This window comes from Phaethon aethereus, assembly GCF_964289735.1.
Source record: "Phaethon aethereus genome assembly, chromosome: 4".
NCBI lineage: Eukaryota > Metazoa > Chordata > Aves > Phaethontiformes > Phaethontidae > Phaethon > Phaethon aethereus.
The window spans coordinates 3,026,997-3,043,263 of NC_138578.1; the positions used below are offsets into that span (position 1 = coordinate 3,026,997).

Here is a 16,267-nt window from a genome sequence, read left to right on the forward strand (position 1 = left end):
AAAAAGAGATGCTTTTGCATGGGTAAGAGGCTCTTGTTCTATAAGTACCCCTCAAAGGTGTATATTTTTAGAAATAAAACAAAGAGACCTTAGAGAAGCTGTGGATCCAATCAAACTAGTGTAGTAGACTGGTTGGTAGTAGTGAATTTTCCACTGCGCTGTAGAGATAAATTCTGTCAAGACATGGCAAAAGTCAAGCGGAGAGAGAATGAGGATGGCGGGAGAAGACAAAATTATGGAGGGAGACTGAGGGAAAGAAGGTTTAGTGTAAGCAACAGGAACTTAGAAACCAATATTGGAGGACAAGGCCAGCTCTGCAGGGTGAGATTTGGGTCAGAGGGATATAGGTGAAAGATGCACAACCATTTCTTGAAGCAGACGACCAGGGTTGAACGCGTAAGAAATTCCAAAACACTCTGCTTGATCCTTTTCACTTGAAAATATGTTTCCATCAGCGCAGCATTGCTGACATTCAGTTAAGCCTTTTTCTGCTGTCCCTCTGCGTGCAGGATGACAGAAGCCCTCAGCTGGTGACAAATTCCCTGGTCTGGGTGCCGCAGGGAGGCATGCTACAGATCTCCAAGACAATTCTGCACGCCGAGCTACCCGGTGCCCGTGACTCCGAGATAACCTACACCATCATCAAGGACCAGCCAAGACATGGTAAATACCTTTGGAGTTTTGTTGTCAAAAAGCAGCTGTAGAGTGTTGCTTTTCACCCCACATGCCCCAAGGTCTCCATCCGCTAAATAAAAGTGCAGCATTCTGGTTAGTTCTGGGGAAAAGGAAATTTCTCTGGGAGTATTTCTCTCTAATACTGTGCTGAGTAAGTGCTGCTGAGCTCATCTTTTTCCAGTTCAAATGGGCATGCAAAGTAACGAAGCGTTCTCGTCCTGCCTCGTAATCTGAACTTCTGCAACCGTGTTTCTCCAGTGGTGGATTTACAGCCTTGTGAGAGCAGAATCTTAACTTGCTGCCAAAAGATAATATTCTACAGTGAATGTCTGGTTGAAGAGCAGCATAGCGTAATATCTACCTCCAGAAACTGCTGAGCAAAAGTTTACCTTGAAGAATTGGAGAACTCCCTAAATTCCGTGACATTTGATTTGATTTCTACTAATGGAAGGGGTTATTGACTCAAGCAGAAATTAGTGACATTTGCATCCATATATAATTCGTTTTGAGATGCTCTGATCTCATCTCTCAGAGTAACGGCTTTCACAAGCAACCCCATGCATAGGACTGCAGCTTATGGAGTATCTTTTGGACCCAGGCTAAGGAGGAGTGTGGAACGTGCTGAGATACGAACTGAGAGAAACGGGATGGAAAAGAGAAGACGTTATATGTGGAGGGAAAGGAAATATGGACAGAAAAGAAAAATATTACTTGCCCGCTGAGCATCACCATTTTCTGCACTAGAACCATGTCTTTAAATAATATATTTTGCACTTCTATGAAGTGATATCATTGCTTTTAATTTGCTGAGCCAGATAAAATTAGAGGATCCCTTTAGCAACATCAGTGCTGGTTTTTTGCCTTTTGCTGTAAGGATAGGCTGGTTTCTGTAACAGCTGCCGGTACCTGATGGAAAGATAGATTATGTTATTTTTGCAATTTAGAAGAGAAGTAATTAATTTGTATTCCCCCTTTAGTTTTCTGCAGATGAAGGACTGTCTTCTCATTTTTAATAAGCATTTACATGAAAACAAGAATTTTTCCCTGAGGAGCTTGTCTCCTGCTGCGTAACGCTAACCAAAATTTATAATCCTGTATGTGTATCACCATAATTATCTCTACTGTAATTAATTGCAATAACACAAATGGGTTTGTAGCTGCAGGTGAGGAATAAGCAGGAGAAATCAATGATCTTCAAAATGTTACCTACAATACTATTTCACAGAAAGGGAGGAAAAAAAAAAGAGAAATGTAGAAAATGGGTCCTTAATCAAGGAGGGCTTATCTGCCGATCTTGGTATTGACTAATGGAAAAGATACTCATACCCGTAGAAAATATGTAATTTGATTTTTCAGATAGGAAGGAAAACCACTTTAAAATTAGCTACTACATTTCTATAGTGCAAGTGCGTGGACAAAGAAGGCTTCTTGCCCCTTATTTCAAGACTCTAAAACCAAACAAAAGGGATATACTTAGGGAAGGACGATCTCTGTCCAGATCCCCTCCTTCTGCAGGGCTTGATTTGCTTCTGTAGAACTGGGCACCAGAGAGCGGTTGATCTTTCTAAGGATCTCTTCATGCTGGACCTTTATGTTTTGCCCTAGAAATAGAACGAGTGTCTTCCCTGGCTCTCCTCGCAGCACACAGGATGCCTCAACACAGCTCTGTTACGTGGAAAAAATACTCACTTCTATATGTGAGTAGCTATTGTTATCCCTAAGCTGCTTCATGTGACATACATTCTTAGAGGATGAAATTTCTGAAGCCAATGAAAAGTGATACCAGCGTCTGCTCTTCTTAAAATGGATGAGACCGCGGAACCCGACAGCTCTGGAAATTATAGAATCACAGAGTCATTAAGGTTGGAAAAGACCTTTAAGATCATCAAGTCCAGCCCTCAACCCAACACCACCATGCCCATTAAATTGCAGCTGTATAGCCTCCATATATTTCAATAAATTGCCTGAGTGCGCACAAGTTGTACATTCATGCGTGTAACCTATCAACAGGTGCTTTTCTATTTAAAAAAACCCATATTTCAAATGAAATGGTAATCATAAACTGTCTAAGTAAACATCACAGAGTCATTCCTTCTGATCGCGTTAAATATTAATTTATAAGAAGACACATAGACTTGCATCTTGCTTAAAGCAGCTGTGTGTTCTAATTGTTTCTTTTCTTACTTTGTGAGGGATAAACAACTCGCAGGCCCTAACTCCTTTGGGTGTGTGATTAGCATCTTTAGAAATCACACGAAAGATTAAGGTGGTGAATTCCCATGAGCAAAAGCATAAGATTGGGAATGTAATTAGGGCACTGATAAGAGAATATTAGCATAGAGTTTGATGATAAAATGGAAGTGTGATATTTCAGCTTGCTGAATTATTTTTTTATTATTCCAACTGTTTGAGGGTGGTTTTGGGAAATGAACTGGGAGAGTTTATGATGGATATTTTGCATAAAAGAATGATTAATGCTGTAAGGAGAGTTGAAGTGATTTATAATATATGTGGCTTCTGAATTAGTAGCCATGAGGGATACTTTCAAAGGCTAGTAGAAAAGCACAATATACAACTAACAAGTTATTTAAAGAGCAGCTAAATTATGTATAGTCAAGAGTAGTAAGATGGGGGAAATGTATAATTTTTTCACAGATTGTATGTTAACTCCAAAACAAGTAAATTACATTGTAAAATAGAAAAATATGCCATTTATTTTGATACTATAGCTCTTTGTCAGGTTTTAATTTTGTTTATGTGTGTGGTTAGGACAAACGTTCACGTCAATGAAATCGGTGACCGAGGTTTTGATACCCTTCTCTTGGCGGATAGCACTTGGCTCTTGGAGAAATGTTATTAGAGTGATGTTTTTGGATTAAAGTCTGTTGAACATCAGCAGTGACATCAAAATCCAACACTTGCACGGGCATATGTGAGGAAAGCTGATAACCAGTGGGACATGCCCCCATCCTGCTCTTCTCTGTCTTACCTGCGATGAAGGCAGTGATGTTTCAGTCCAGCTGAGAATCTCTTTCTAATACAAAACGCAGAAATAAGCTGAATGTTGGAGATACAAAAGCTACATACTCTTTGAAGTAAGAGCTACAAACCAGGGCATACAGACTTTCTCTACAGCTTATGATACAGAAGTCCTTTACTGTATCTGTTCGAGAGCTCTCTTTCAATTGAAGACTTCTGTTCAGAGGAGTCAGTTGAGTATACTTTTTGGCATAATAAGTACCCAAAAGAGCTAGAAACAAGCTGACCTTGACAAAATTAGTATGCTGTGTTCTGATACTTAAGTTGTACCCTTGAGAGGAAGATGGATAGTCTGCTGCAATGGTTGTTAACCCTGATTGTGTCTCACTTCTCTCTTGTCCCTTCACAGGAACTCCAAAGTGAGGCCTGTCCTTTGCGTCTGTTTTTCTGCTCAGTTTATCAAACGGGCACATTGCAAGGTTGAAACGGGCTGGTCAGTGGGCAGAACGACATTTTGGGAGTTTAAAGTTGCAGTTCCTGTTCTTTGCTTGGCCGTGTATTTCTTCTCTGTACTTGCACGAGTGACTTGATCTGCCCTTTGCCACAACGGGAGATAAAATTTCCCCGTGCCAGGGGGATGTTGCAAGTCCATCAGTGGGTTTCAGGAGCTCCACTGCTATTTCTGTTAGTCACACTAGATGGACAAACACTAAGACTGAGTGGACATTTGTCTTGGACGTTCATTAATTGGTGAAAAGGCATCTGTTCCTCCTTGTTTTCTCACATGTTGTGCCCTGGCTGTTCGTCTTTGCTTTTCCCAGGTGAAGTGGTGCTTCTGGTCCCAATGCCGGCAGATGGCCCAGCGGACTCATGGCAGCTTCTGCCTGATGGAAGAGCAGCCTCACCTACAACCTCTTTTACTCAGCAGGACATCGACGAAGGCATTGTGTGGTACAGGCACTCTGGATCTGAAGTAGAGAGTGACTCCTTCCAGTTCCAGGTACTCCTCATCACATTCCCACGGGGGGTCACGCAGCAGCTCTGCTGGCATTTTCTCTGAGATTACTCAGTCTGCCGTTCCCTATAACTTGTGACCCAAAGTTTTAATAGGTACACATACATGAATACACGCACGCACACACAAATACGTGTGTAAATATATATTTTTATTTACATATGGACTTATTTGTATATAGGTGCGTGTTGCTTGCCTGTAGATGAACATGCATGTGCTTATGTGTCAGGGTGGATGCAAACCATCGTTGTATTCCTTGGAGACTCTTACTCATGCCCAAGAGAGCTTTTGCTGCATGTGGATCCCCAGGTTTTAATCTGTGGCAGTGGAGACAGACAGACAGACAGCTATCCACGGCGCTGAGCCACATGCAGGGGCATTAACCTCTGGATGTCAAATCACAGGCCATATTGCAAATCTGGATAAAATCATCTTTCAAGTAGCACCTAACATTTAAGCTATTTAAGTAATAGCTGGCCTGATTTCCTGTAGAACAATTCCATCTCAGAGAGGAAAGGGTTTTGTAGGGAAGCAATGATGTTGTCCTAGTGGCTGGTAGCTTGACTAAGCAGGAAAGCTCTCTGAGATCAAGAGTCCCCAGAGCGAATGAGCAAACAGAGCTGCACTTAAAACTTCCACAGGATGAAACTAGCAGGCTTGTCACACCCCATCAGCGTGACACAGTGTGTCCAGAGAGTGATTCTTGCTGTGACGGTGATCTCTTCTCCACTGGCGTTTTGCCTGTGGGTTAGCATTGTCCCTTGGGGACACCCTACTGATGTGCTTGGCGTTGCTTTTCGGGAAGAAATAGGAACAGGAAATGTTTTGTGCCTGGCAGTCCTTAGAAAGCAGTAACAGAGCAGGTAGCCGAGAGGGAAGTTCCCACCCGTCTTTTGTACTCTGCTGCCTTCTTTCCCCCACCTTTCCTTGAGATGAAGCTGGTCCCAGGTGACGAGGGAGGAGTGGGGAGGTGGGTCCAGAATAGCCACGCGTTTGGCTGCCCTAGGGATCCTCCAGCTGGGTGCCGAATCTGCATGAGGAGATCCTTCCAGAGTTCTTCTGGCCCACACTCTCCTAAAGCATCCCTGCAACCCAGACATCTGTGAAAGGACTCCCCTGTGCGGGGTGTGTTACTGCAGCTCATACCCTGGCGGCTTTGATGCCTCGTTTGCAGTTCAGACAGGAGGTTTGACCCCTCGGTACTGTGTGGCAACTACATCGCCCTTCATAAAACCTGTAATATTTACTCCGAGTGCAAAGTGTTCTGAGTGCCTTTTTTTAAATTCGTTTTGCAAGCCCCAAAACCAAGCAACGCTCCTACTTTCTGCAGTCCCTAAGCTAATAGTTTAGTTTTTTCCTATAGAGTACTACTACTTGCAAAAAGGCACAAATACTCCCCAGCAGGTGTAATACTAAAATAAATCCCACGTCCCCACAGGTTTAACAGCCATAAAACTCCTCAGGCAGGTCCTGGCTGTTTGCTTGGAAGGTTTAACAGCCTTCCAAAATGCTAAGCCTACATCAGCACTTGCACGCAGTATTTGTTACGTCTGGTTTACAACTCAGAATCTATTACTGTAGCACCGGAGAGGCAATTAAGGTAATTTCTAAAGTAATTAACGTAAGCGATAATGAGGAATTTGTGAGCGTCGATGTTGAACAAGCTAATCTTTAGCTTAATTGCTACATTCCTCTTATAGAGTATGCATTTTGCAGGAGTTAAATGTTTGGGTTTAGTATCTTGGAGCGGTAGCAATAATTGTATGGAGAGCCCTACTGAGAGAGGAAGCCGCGATAGCCTGGGTCACATCAGGAGACCATAACACATCTGTCTGAGTCTCGAACCCTGCATTGGGGCAGCTCAGAAAAGGCTGACACATTGTTTTGGTCAGTATTTTGACAATTACCATTCAGATGACAGCAACTCAGAACAGGTCCAGCAAATGGCTAAAATAATTTCATTCATTTCAGCAGAGCATGCATTTTTATGCATTTTCTTGAAATCAAGCTTGTGCTGCAGTCCGCTCTTGCTCACAAAGTGTTCTGTTGAATTCAAGTGTGGACTTGCATCCCTATTAAAAGATAAAGCCGTAACTGAATCTAACAAAGCAGGGAACTGTATTTCTTTGGGTGCTTGCCTTCTCTCAGGATTGCTTTGGACATTTGCAGGTTTATCGCTATGGGATGGGTTGTGTCCTTTGAATTTTTACAAATGTAATTTTATTTGCTTTATGTGTCTTTACTGCAGGTTTGCTATTATGAGTTAGATACCATTGACTTAACTTTGGTGTTAGAGTGGCATATGGAAAATTTTCATGGGTCTGTGTGAAACATGAGCGCAGCCCATGTTGGGATCACAGGAAGCCACTGCCAAGACAGCGCCATTATTAAAAGACCACTTATTTTCACCTTGTCAGGGTGGGAGGAAGGTTTAAAAACCCATTATTTTTTCTGTCCCTGTGATGAAAAGTTCCACTAAGCTGTACAGACAGTTGGAATAAAATTCAGCAAAACTACAGCAGCGACTGGGGGAAGCAGGAAGGAATAGCAGGTAGGGAACTGACAAACAGGTATCTTTCTGAACGTTAATAAAGAGGTAAACCATTTCTAGATTGTACAGGCAATAATGGAGAAACTTTTTACTATTTGAAGGCCTTAGTTCCCAGCGACTACCATCCATGTGCGCTTGGGGTTGGTGTCTATGGGAAAGGTGTGTCTTTGCCTTCCCAGACCAGGAGGAGAGGAGAGGGAAAGCATGAAACTGGTCTAGAAATGCAGTGGTGTCCTCTGTCAGGTATCCATTCATGTGATCTTTCCTTCCCAGGTGTCCAGCTCTGCCAGTCCACATACCAGCTTGGAAAGCCACGTGTTCAACGTTGCTGTTCTCCCACAGACACCCAGAGCACCTCAGCTTTCCCTTGGCTCCTCTTTGCACATGGCTGTAAGTGTGAACCGACGCCGCTGACTGATGCTTTCTGTATTCCCACTCTCCCTGCAGCAGGGCACAGCGGTCGGAGCCTCGCACAGAGCAGTAATCACTGGGTGTTGGTTCCTTTACTTGCTGTTCTCTGTGCTACTGTGCTTGATTCGAAGATTGAACTGAATCTGCGGAACAGGGTGTATGCACCAGGTAGATAATTGAAGTAGAAATGAGGGAAAGAAAAGATAGGCAGGTTAGAAGAGTAAAGGAGGGGGAGAGAAAAAAAACATTAGAAGTTTAAAAAATTAGTATTAAAAGTATAATAATAATAAAAATATTCCAGACTATGTAGACTGGAAAGGAGAGGAAGAGAGAAAAGAAAAAAATAAGTTTAACATGTTTTTAAAGGAGTTCTTAGCATTTTGAAAACACCTTTTCCTGAGAAGCCATACAGTCAGAGAGACTATAATGAATAGATCTTGCCAGTAATTCCACTGTAAAACTTCATTTGTCAGAACTGCAGCCCACCCACATTAGAAAGGTTTCATTCATCATTCTGACATCAGCAACACAGATTATAATGTATGTGGAAAACATTCAGACAAGCCCATTACATCTGCATCCGTGGAACCTTTTCTTGCAGCATCAACTCTGGGAGTGACCATTTTGCTAAGAGTGGTCTCTCTAATATAGTTATTTCCCTGGTAGTGTTAACTGAAAAGACAACCTCGAAGTTTAAAGCTGGTTTTGTGAGCTCTCTGACTTCGGTGCATGCCTTCTCCACGTGTCCCCATCACACGTGTGGGTGATGTCCAGCTTTCCCCTCTGCTTCTCCTGCTCTGTCCCGTTCTTTGATTCTGTAGGGAGGGATCCCGAGCGCATGAGCTGGAGGGGAGCTTCAGGGCTCTGCAACGGAGGTCAGCGTTGGGACCCTAGAGGCAGGGAGTTTGATTTAGACATCACCTTGGCCTCATAGCTTTGTTGTGGTCTGTGGGGCTTTCAGAGCGGGACCAGGATCATAATCCACTGAGCAGCAGTCCTGAGCTGAGTGAGACAGGGCAAGCTGTGATGAGAACGCAGAGATGAGGACTCGCAAGGAATGTGATCGGAGCTGAGGCCAACCCTTCAGGCAGGAGCTGCCCGCAGGGAGAGGGAGAGCTGGGTCTGCAAACTTGAACGTAGCGTGCAGTCATCTTTGGCGTTATTCGTTCCTGACGACTTATTTAGAGCGTGTGAGATGCCAGCAGTATGCTCAGCATTATCAAACAGAAATCCTGTGCCCTTGGGCGCTTCCTGACAGACAAAAGCACACTTGAGAGGCTCATGCAGTGCAGGAGAGCAGATGTGGCAGACCTCCCAGGGGCAATGGGTCCCCGGGAGGAGCCTCCTTAGGGGAAGCAAAGGGCTTCTAAGCCAGTACAGCCTGCCAGGCACGGGACCAGGAAGGGCCAAAGGAAGAGGTGGGAGAGGGATTAGTGAATAGTGCATGACACAACGGCCTTGTCAGGGTTTAAAATAGTGGTGACCTTTCACAGGCAATAATAAAACATGCTCAGACTGCCACTTGGAGCAATAGCCAGCAATGTATCTTTCTGCTCTTGACTCTTTGTTGTTGTCATTATTGACAAAATTGATGGGAGAGGTGTCTGGCAGAGCCGTGCAGTGCTGGATTTTATAGCTAATTACACACCGCAAAATTCAATAGTGCCATAAAATACATTTTACTGAGGGGCGCCTCGCAACCTGCGAGTCCTACCTCTGGGAGAGACAAATAGGCCTTGGAGGCAACTATGAAGCAACCATAACCTTAAATCTTTTCATCATAAAATTGCACTTCCTTGCAACAACGTGATTGAGCTCTGTTCATCCATCTTCAAACTCGTTCAGAATTAGCCTGGCTTCTCAGCTGAAGAGCACGCACAAAATGTTAAGTCCTCCCCTAACTCTAGCCTTGTCTTTGAGTGTCCTACTGAGAAAGGTCAGAGAAACTTTGGTGGCTCTTTCGCAGTTAAACTGAACGTAACATCTATACTGTTTTTTCTTCAACCAAGTTACCTGTTTCCCCCATATTGTTAAAATGAGGCTGAGCTTTGCTTTAGCTGAATGCAAACTGAGATTGGGTTTGTTAATTTTAAGCCTGCCCTTTTTACACAGAGCTGTATATAGCAGTGCTGATAACGCAAATAAACTTAGTGGCTTTCGGTTCCAGTTAGCCATGTGACACATCTAAGAAGGACTTAGGTTTTATTAATTTATATTTAAATCTAAAACCTTAGGTCAAGGTTTTATTTACTGCTTCACAACAGTCATTCCTAGGCTGTGCTTTCTCTTCCAATGTGTTTGGGTGAAAAACATCGGAGAGATGAACTGGGGGTTCGGTGGCATTTGTGGCGTGCTGAGCTGTTGTCAGGAAACCTCGCCTGGCCAGTGTCCAGGCCAACGTCCAGTCCGTGAGCCAAGGCCAGCAGAATGGGACACAGGTTTGACAGAGCGGCCTTACAGATGTGTAATCAGCACGATACAGTGGGCTCCGCTTGATGTGACCACTGGAAACCTGTAATATGTTCCTGAACCTGATCGTTTGATGGTCCAGAGCAGATGAATTAATTGCCTGTATCCTTAACTTAGCTTGTTCTTTCAGTATTTTCTTTGTGATTATGAAACAAGCTGGATGCTTTTCATACCCAGCTGAACTATTTAATTCAGTGACTTCTTGTAGCTGTTAATTCTGCAGGATTAAGGTTCATGAACGCATGCAAGTTAACTGCTTTTGTACACTTAACTGTGTTCATGTAGCACTGTAATTCCTGTTAACACTGCCCGTGTTTGGCTAACGATCATCTTGTAATGGAAGGATCAGAACATTTTTACACAGATGTAAAACAAAAGGGAAAACTTTGGTTCCTCTATATTCCAATGCAAATGGACGTTTTCAGGATTTCTTTTAAAAGCAAGTGCAGTCCAGCCACATCAGACTGTACCAGAAAACTATGTAGGCAATGAATTATATCTTCATGCAGGGAGTTTTTGATGAAATTAGATTTTCATTTATCTCCTCTTAGCTGCTGTAGGTCAAAAAAGAAACTCCTCCGCCTGTGAGTGTGGAGGTTGTGCCTCTGCAGGGGACAGAGTGCACCAAAACCACTGCCACTTTCCTTGACAGCCTGAAAGTGGGGATAAGCACATAATTTTATGAAGGAGAAGTTGTTTTTCTCTTAAGCCTCTCCTGATTCTCCAGGAAGGACTTAACAGAGGGGGACCTGTACAGAGCTCTCTTCTGTTGAGCATAATAGTACCCAGGTTCTGCGTTACACGTTTGGTTTGGTTCACAGATGAGCTGAAAGTGAGTGTAGGTGGCCTGTAAGACTCTAGCAATTTTTAACCGTTATCGAGCTTTACTGTCCCCTGTAATCTCCTCCCAAATAGTCCCTGTCCTGTACAAGTTTGAGAGACTTGGTAAAGGTTCAGCCCATCCATCCCTTGTCAATTTTAGGTCTAAGAACTAGGCCTTTAAATTCAAAGACTCTCTCGTATTTCACTATAGCAAAGCAAATTCTCTTTCAATGCATTTTTGGGTGAATCTTCCCCTGTCTCTGGCCTTGATGCTCATGGTCTAATGTGTTTATTGAGGTGCTGGAGGACCGTGTGACAGTGATTGAGCCCCATCACCTCTCCTTTGTAGACCCGGAGATTCCCAGTGAGAAAATCCTGTTCAACGTGACTGTCCCTCTCCTTCCTGGCCAAGGCAAGTGTACCTATTCAGAACATGGCAGCTTGCTGCTGAGTTAATTGTCGTGCTTTCTAAGCACATCTAATTTTTCCCTCGGAGTATCATTCTGTGGAGGCATCTGTTATTCTGTTCAGCCTCTGTTAGCTTTCAGACACGTTGCTAATTAACCTGATTTCTTTGGCTTGTTTAGGAGTAAGCCACAGAGCTCAGATGGTTTTCTTACAATTGTCTGGAATATATTGAATGTAGTACCCCATGGCTTTCTGCTTTCCACCTCTCTAGTGAGAGGTATTTGAAGAAATGACTAAGTGAGGCATCTCTATTTGATTTCTCATGTCCCAAGAACCCATCCTCAATGCAGTTACGGCCATCTGACTCATTCAGGAACCACTGAAGACAGAAAAAGAAGTACCTGGGGAGAGAAAAAGAAGCTGTGGCCTTTGGTATCCTATTTTAAAAATAAAATTAATTCCTCCTGTTAATACTCAGCTCTCTGCCTCCATAGGTATCGTGGAGCATAGAGACAGGCCTCTCTCCCCAGTCAGGTATTTCACCCAAGCAGATATAAACCATGGCAAGATTGCTTATCGTCCGCCGACTGCAGCTCCTCACTTGAGAGAGATCATTGCGTTCTCCTTTGCAGGTAAGGAGCTGAATGTTCTTTGTAGTGCTGTGTCAGACTGGCAGAGGTGGCTGGACTGCTGGTCTTCCTCCAGTCCCGGAATGACTTCATGGGTATGTCCATACTCGCGAGGGCACGAGGCTTGAACGATACAAAGGAATTAGGAATCTGCCTTGGAGGAGTCTACCGAGAGTTCACCCGTTTCTTGTGACTTCAGCATTTTCCCCTGTGGTTTGGTAGAGCAATATTCAGTGAATTACGGGGATATGGCTGTGTTCACTGCAGCGTTTGGCATCACCAGCACTAGTACTGGGTGCTGTGCTGGGCAAACTGCTGATCTGCTGTGTGGTTAGGAACTGTTGCCCCCGCCATGCTTGAGATCTTTGCTGCACTGGGGGTTTAGTCCTTGAGACTGAGACTAGAATTGATGAGTATGAACTGAATCGATTTAGCCAGCATATTAGAAGATTTCTCCCATCAGAGGAATAATAATCTGGAGCAGGAGGTAGAGGGGCAAAAACAGGGCAAACCTCAAGCGTGTTTGACCAGTTGATGCACAGCGTTGTGTGATGAAGTGACAATACATAGTAGATGCAGTTCTATGCATCACCTTGCCCTCCACTGACATCAAGAGGTGTTTCACAGTTTGGAGGAGGGATTAGCGTGTTGTCTCTCATTACCTGGGGCGAAGGCAAGGAAAGACTCCAGTTTGGTTGAATGTCAGCACTTGCTCTCTCCAAACGTTGCTCAAATCCACATCAGTATGTGCTTTCCTGTCCTGACCACAATTACTCTGTGCTTGTGTTTGTCCCGCCAGGTCTCCCAGAGTCAGTGAACTTCCGATTCACAGGTATGTGAACCATTTGCTCTTTCCTGCCCAAAGCAGTTTTTATCCTTGTGCCTCGTGTTACCTGTTAGTCCTTGGCCTTTCCTCTGCTGCAAGCACATCTATGGGCATTCAGTAGGAATTTCTGGAAATGCACATGCCTGGGGAATATCAATTCATCTGTGTCCCAACAGTGTTTTGCAGAAGCTAAGCTGCAGCTCAGTAGAGACATCTTTTTCCAGTAGTTGCCTGAAATCTGTCCTAAAAGCCTGATTCATTCCTGTTTTCCCCCAGGGTGAACAAGGACATCAGAGTCTTAAGTTTTTACACTGGGGGTTTTTTTTTTTCAGTATAGCATGGAAACATTTCCACAATTAAATTGCTACTGATCAGCTGCTTGCTTGTTTAACACATCTTTCCCTTTCCATGTGCTTTCTAGCACAGGTATGCAAAGTGATCCACCAGCAAGGAGAGGTCCATGTTCTGACTTATGAGCGTACCTGATAGATATATGGAAGACAGTATGTACACCTGCACACACACAGATTTTTACAAGTTACGTTTGTCTTGCTAGGAGTTGAGTTAGAGGCAAAGATAAATACTCCTGGCAAGTGTGAATTGTGTGTGTATGTCCATAGACAAAGGTGTAGGTTGGCAAGGTAGGAGATAAGTCATGTGGGGTGGTGATTTCCCAAGTGAGTCCCTGAAAACACATCCCTACACTCAGGTGTGTTTTTTGTCTGTATCTAGTGTCCAATGGAGTACACACAACCCCGGAGATGGTGTTTGTCATACATTTGCTCTCTGCGGAGCAGCAGCCTCCAGTGTTCCAGATCACAGCTCCGTTCCTGGAGGTCAGCCAAGGGGGCAAAGCCACCATTGGTGAGTAGGGTGCGAGGGATGGGGTGCAGAGCTCAGCCTGAGGCACAGTGTTTATTGCCAGGAGGCCGCATAGGTGGAGCAGGGGAGAGTTTTGGCCTCACTTGCCTCTGTCCGTTTAGCTGAGGACCTGCAGTTGTGCAGGTGTAGCAGCAACCACTGAGAAAACTGTGCAGTGGTGCCTCAGAAAAGTGCCTGGGGATATGGCAGTACTCCTCCAGCATATGGCAGGTCCGTTTGTTGGCTGAGGCAGGGGAGAGCAGGATGAGGGACCTGCTGCTCCTCTACTTTCTCCCTCTTAGGCTGCTCTGCCATTGCTGAACTATTGGTTAGTGGTGCGATCTGGTACACGGGGTTGTTCAGGGTAAGCCGCTTTCTGCTTGTGTCAGGAGGTTCTCTGGGGTTTTTGTAGATGTCCCCCTGCTATATGAACACGTGCACATCTCTCATAAGCTGAGGGTTTGCATAGCTGCCGTTTATGAGGCATACTAGCAATAAGTTCTCTGATACAACCTCTGATCTGAGCATCATCAGGGGACTATTTATTTCCATGAAACTAGCAAGCTCTTGGGCTAGGGCAGCTCCAGAATTATTTTACTTTTCACGTACTGACCGAATTACAGTTTTTTGACTCCATTCACAAGAAACACATCACAAATCCTAAGGGATACTCCCAGTGTAGCGTCTGAGGATGCTGAAGTTGTGCTCTCTTTCCCTGGCACAGGAATGCAGTTAGCCGTGAGTGACATGGATACAGCTCCCGAGGGTCTTTTCTTTGAGCTGGTGAAGCCTCCTCGTCATGGCATCGTGCTCAAGTACAGCGCAGGCGTGCAGGAGCGCATGAGAGCAGGTGAGTTGAGTGGAAGTCTTCCTCAGCGCAGGAAAGGGGTCAGCATGTGCCTGTCCTCATAGCTGGTGTAGATGACCAGGAGGAGAAAGATGCCTCCGGCAGATATGGCTGCATCCACAAGTATGTGAATTTTCTGCTTGGAAGGGTGTGACTGCAGGCGGGAGTGCATGACAGACGTTTTCCCAATTGCTGTTTAGTTCCTGGCTGAATCAGTGCATTTCCTGGACCAAGTATGTGTGGGCTAGTTGCCAGTCACTCTATTGGGATAACTGTAACCAGCTGCTAATCAAAAGGGATGCTTTGTTTTACCTGGTGAGTTATACCTGAAGTAATTTAGTGAAGTGACGTAGTGAACATTTCTACTGAAATCTCTGTAAACCTGTTGTGATCCAGCAGTCAAATGCTCCTGTGGACTTTTACTGTTGATTTTGGTGGCAGCAGTTTCCAGTGTGTGATCAGATGAACAAGTACTCGCTGGAGGAGAGTAGAGCAAGCAGAAGATGTGGAGAGGGAAGCCGTATCTAGCTATGACAGGCATCAGTTTACAAAGCAACTGGGAAAAAAGGAGGATCTGTGCACTCCCAGAGAATTGTGAAGAGTCGCTGTGTCCGTGAAAGTGTGAAGGTCACAGCTTTTCCTCCGCCCTGCATATAGTAGCTCCTTAAAAATAAACATCTTCGTAACTTGCATCCCTGTAAGGATGGTGTTAAAAGCCAGTTTAGTGCATGATTAAGTCTTTTGCAAAACTGGGGCCTTAGGTCATTGGAATTGCATTGGTGCTCTGAACAGAGTCTTTATGACTTTTGTGCATTTTGTCTTCGGGAAGGTGACTCCTTCACCTACGAGGACGTCACTCAAAATGCTCTGCAGTACGTGCATGACGGTTCGGCGGCAGCAGAGGACAGCATGGAGATCTCTGTCACCGACGGTGTCACCACAGTGACCACAGTGCTGAGGGTGGAAGTGTCCCTGCTGGATAACAACGGTCCGCAGCTGGCCCCGGGCTGCTTGTTGGCAATCACCGTGGCTAGTAAAAGCTCTGTGACTCTCTCTCGACTGCACCTCGCTTATGTTGTAAGCTTTCATCTATTTCTAAAGCCAATGAATGCTGCCAGCCTCCCTTTCCTTATCCCCCCCCAGACCCTTCGCCGCACCCACCTCTCTGCCGTCAGTGTGGATTCTTGGCAGAGAGCTCGAGTTTTGACTGTGTCCTGACTACTGCTGCCAAAAAGGGGATAATAGACTCTTTCATGCAACAAGGTTTTAAGGCTATCCCTGTTTGACTGAAACAGAAGTGAACTGCCATGCTAAACATGAGAACTGAATTAATCCCAGATTTTTGGATCAGACTTGCTAATAAAGCACATGGATTTGCTAAGTGATAATCCCTTGAAAATTTCAGCCCTCTCACCCCCCTTCCAAAATTGCCTCGTTCTTTTTCGGGACATATTTGAAGGAGGGGCGGTTAAGCAACTGAAGATGCTGCACTCCTTGGTAGCTTGGAGTGGGTCCCAGGGGTTGCATGTCATACAAGAGTTACCCTGCTGATGAATTCGGAAGAAAGGTGTTTTACTCCTTGCAGACGATTCAGCAGCAAATGCAGTAGCAGTGGATTTCAGGCGTGCAGATACACTCCCCTTACGGAGGAGGAAGGAGAGATTGCGGTGCACTTGTGAGGCTGGAGAGACCTAAGGTAGTGGCTGTCGGCGAGATGATGAGGGAACTGCAGGGAGTGAGGTAGGATAAGAAGGCAGATGCATGTTTTTTCCAA

General features: G+C 44.7%; 1 protein-coding gene across 1 annotated transcript in view; it reads left to right on the top strand.

The window, feature by feature from the left end:
• The window catches only part of FRAS1 (Fraser extracellular matrix complex subunit 1), a 171,114-nt gene that overhangs the window by 121,836 nt on the left and 33,011 nt on the right, over positions 1–16,267 (top strand). Inside the window, exons 29-37 of the mRNA XM_081999099.1 lie at positions 510–663; positions 4,476–4,654; positions 7,494–7,610; positions 11,220–11,340; positions 11,825–11,962; positions 12,759–12,791; positions 13,518–13,649; positions 14,371–14,496; positions 15,323–15,570. Of these exons, the coding sequence (XP_081855225.1) occupies positions 510–663; positions 4,476–4,654; positions 7,494–7,610; positions 11,220–11,340; positions 11,825–11,962; positions 12,759–12,791; positions 13,518–13,649; positions 14,371–14,496; positions 15,323–15,570 (1,248 nt within the window). The remainder of the gene's footprint in view (positions 1–509; positions 664–4,475; positions 4,655–7,493; positions 7,611–11,219; positions 11,341–11,824; positions 11,963–12,758; positions 12,792–13,517; positions 13,650–14,370; positions 14,497–15,322; positions 15,571–16,267) is intronic.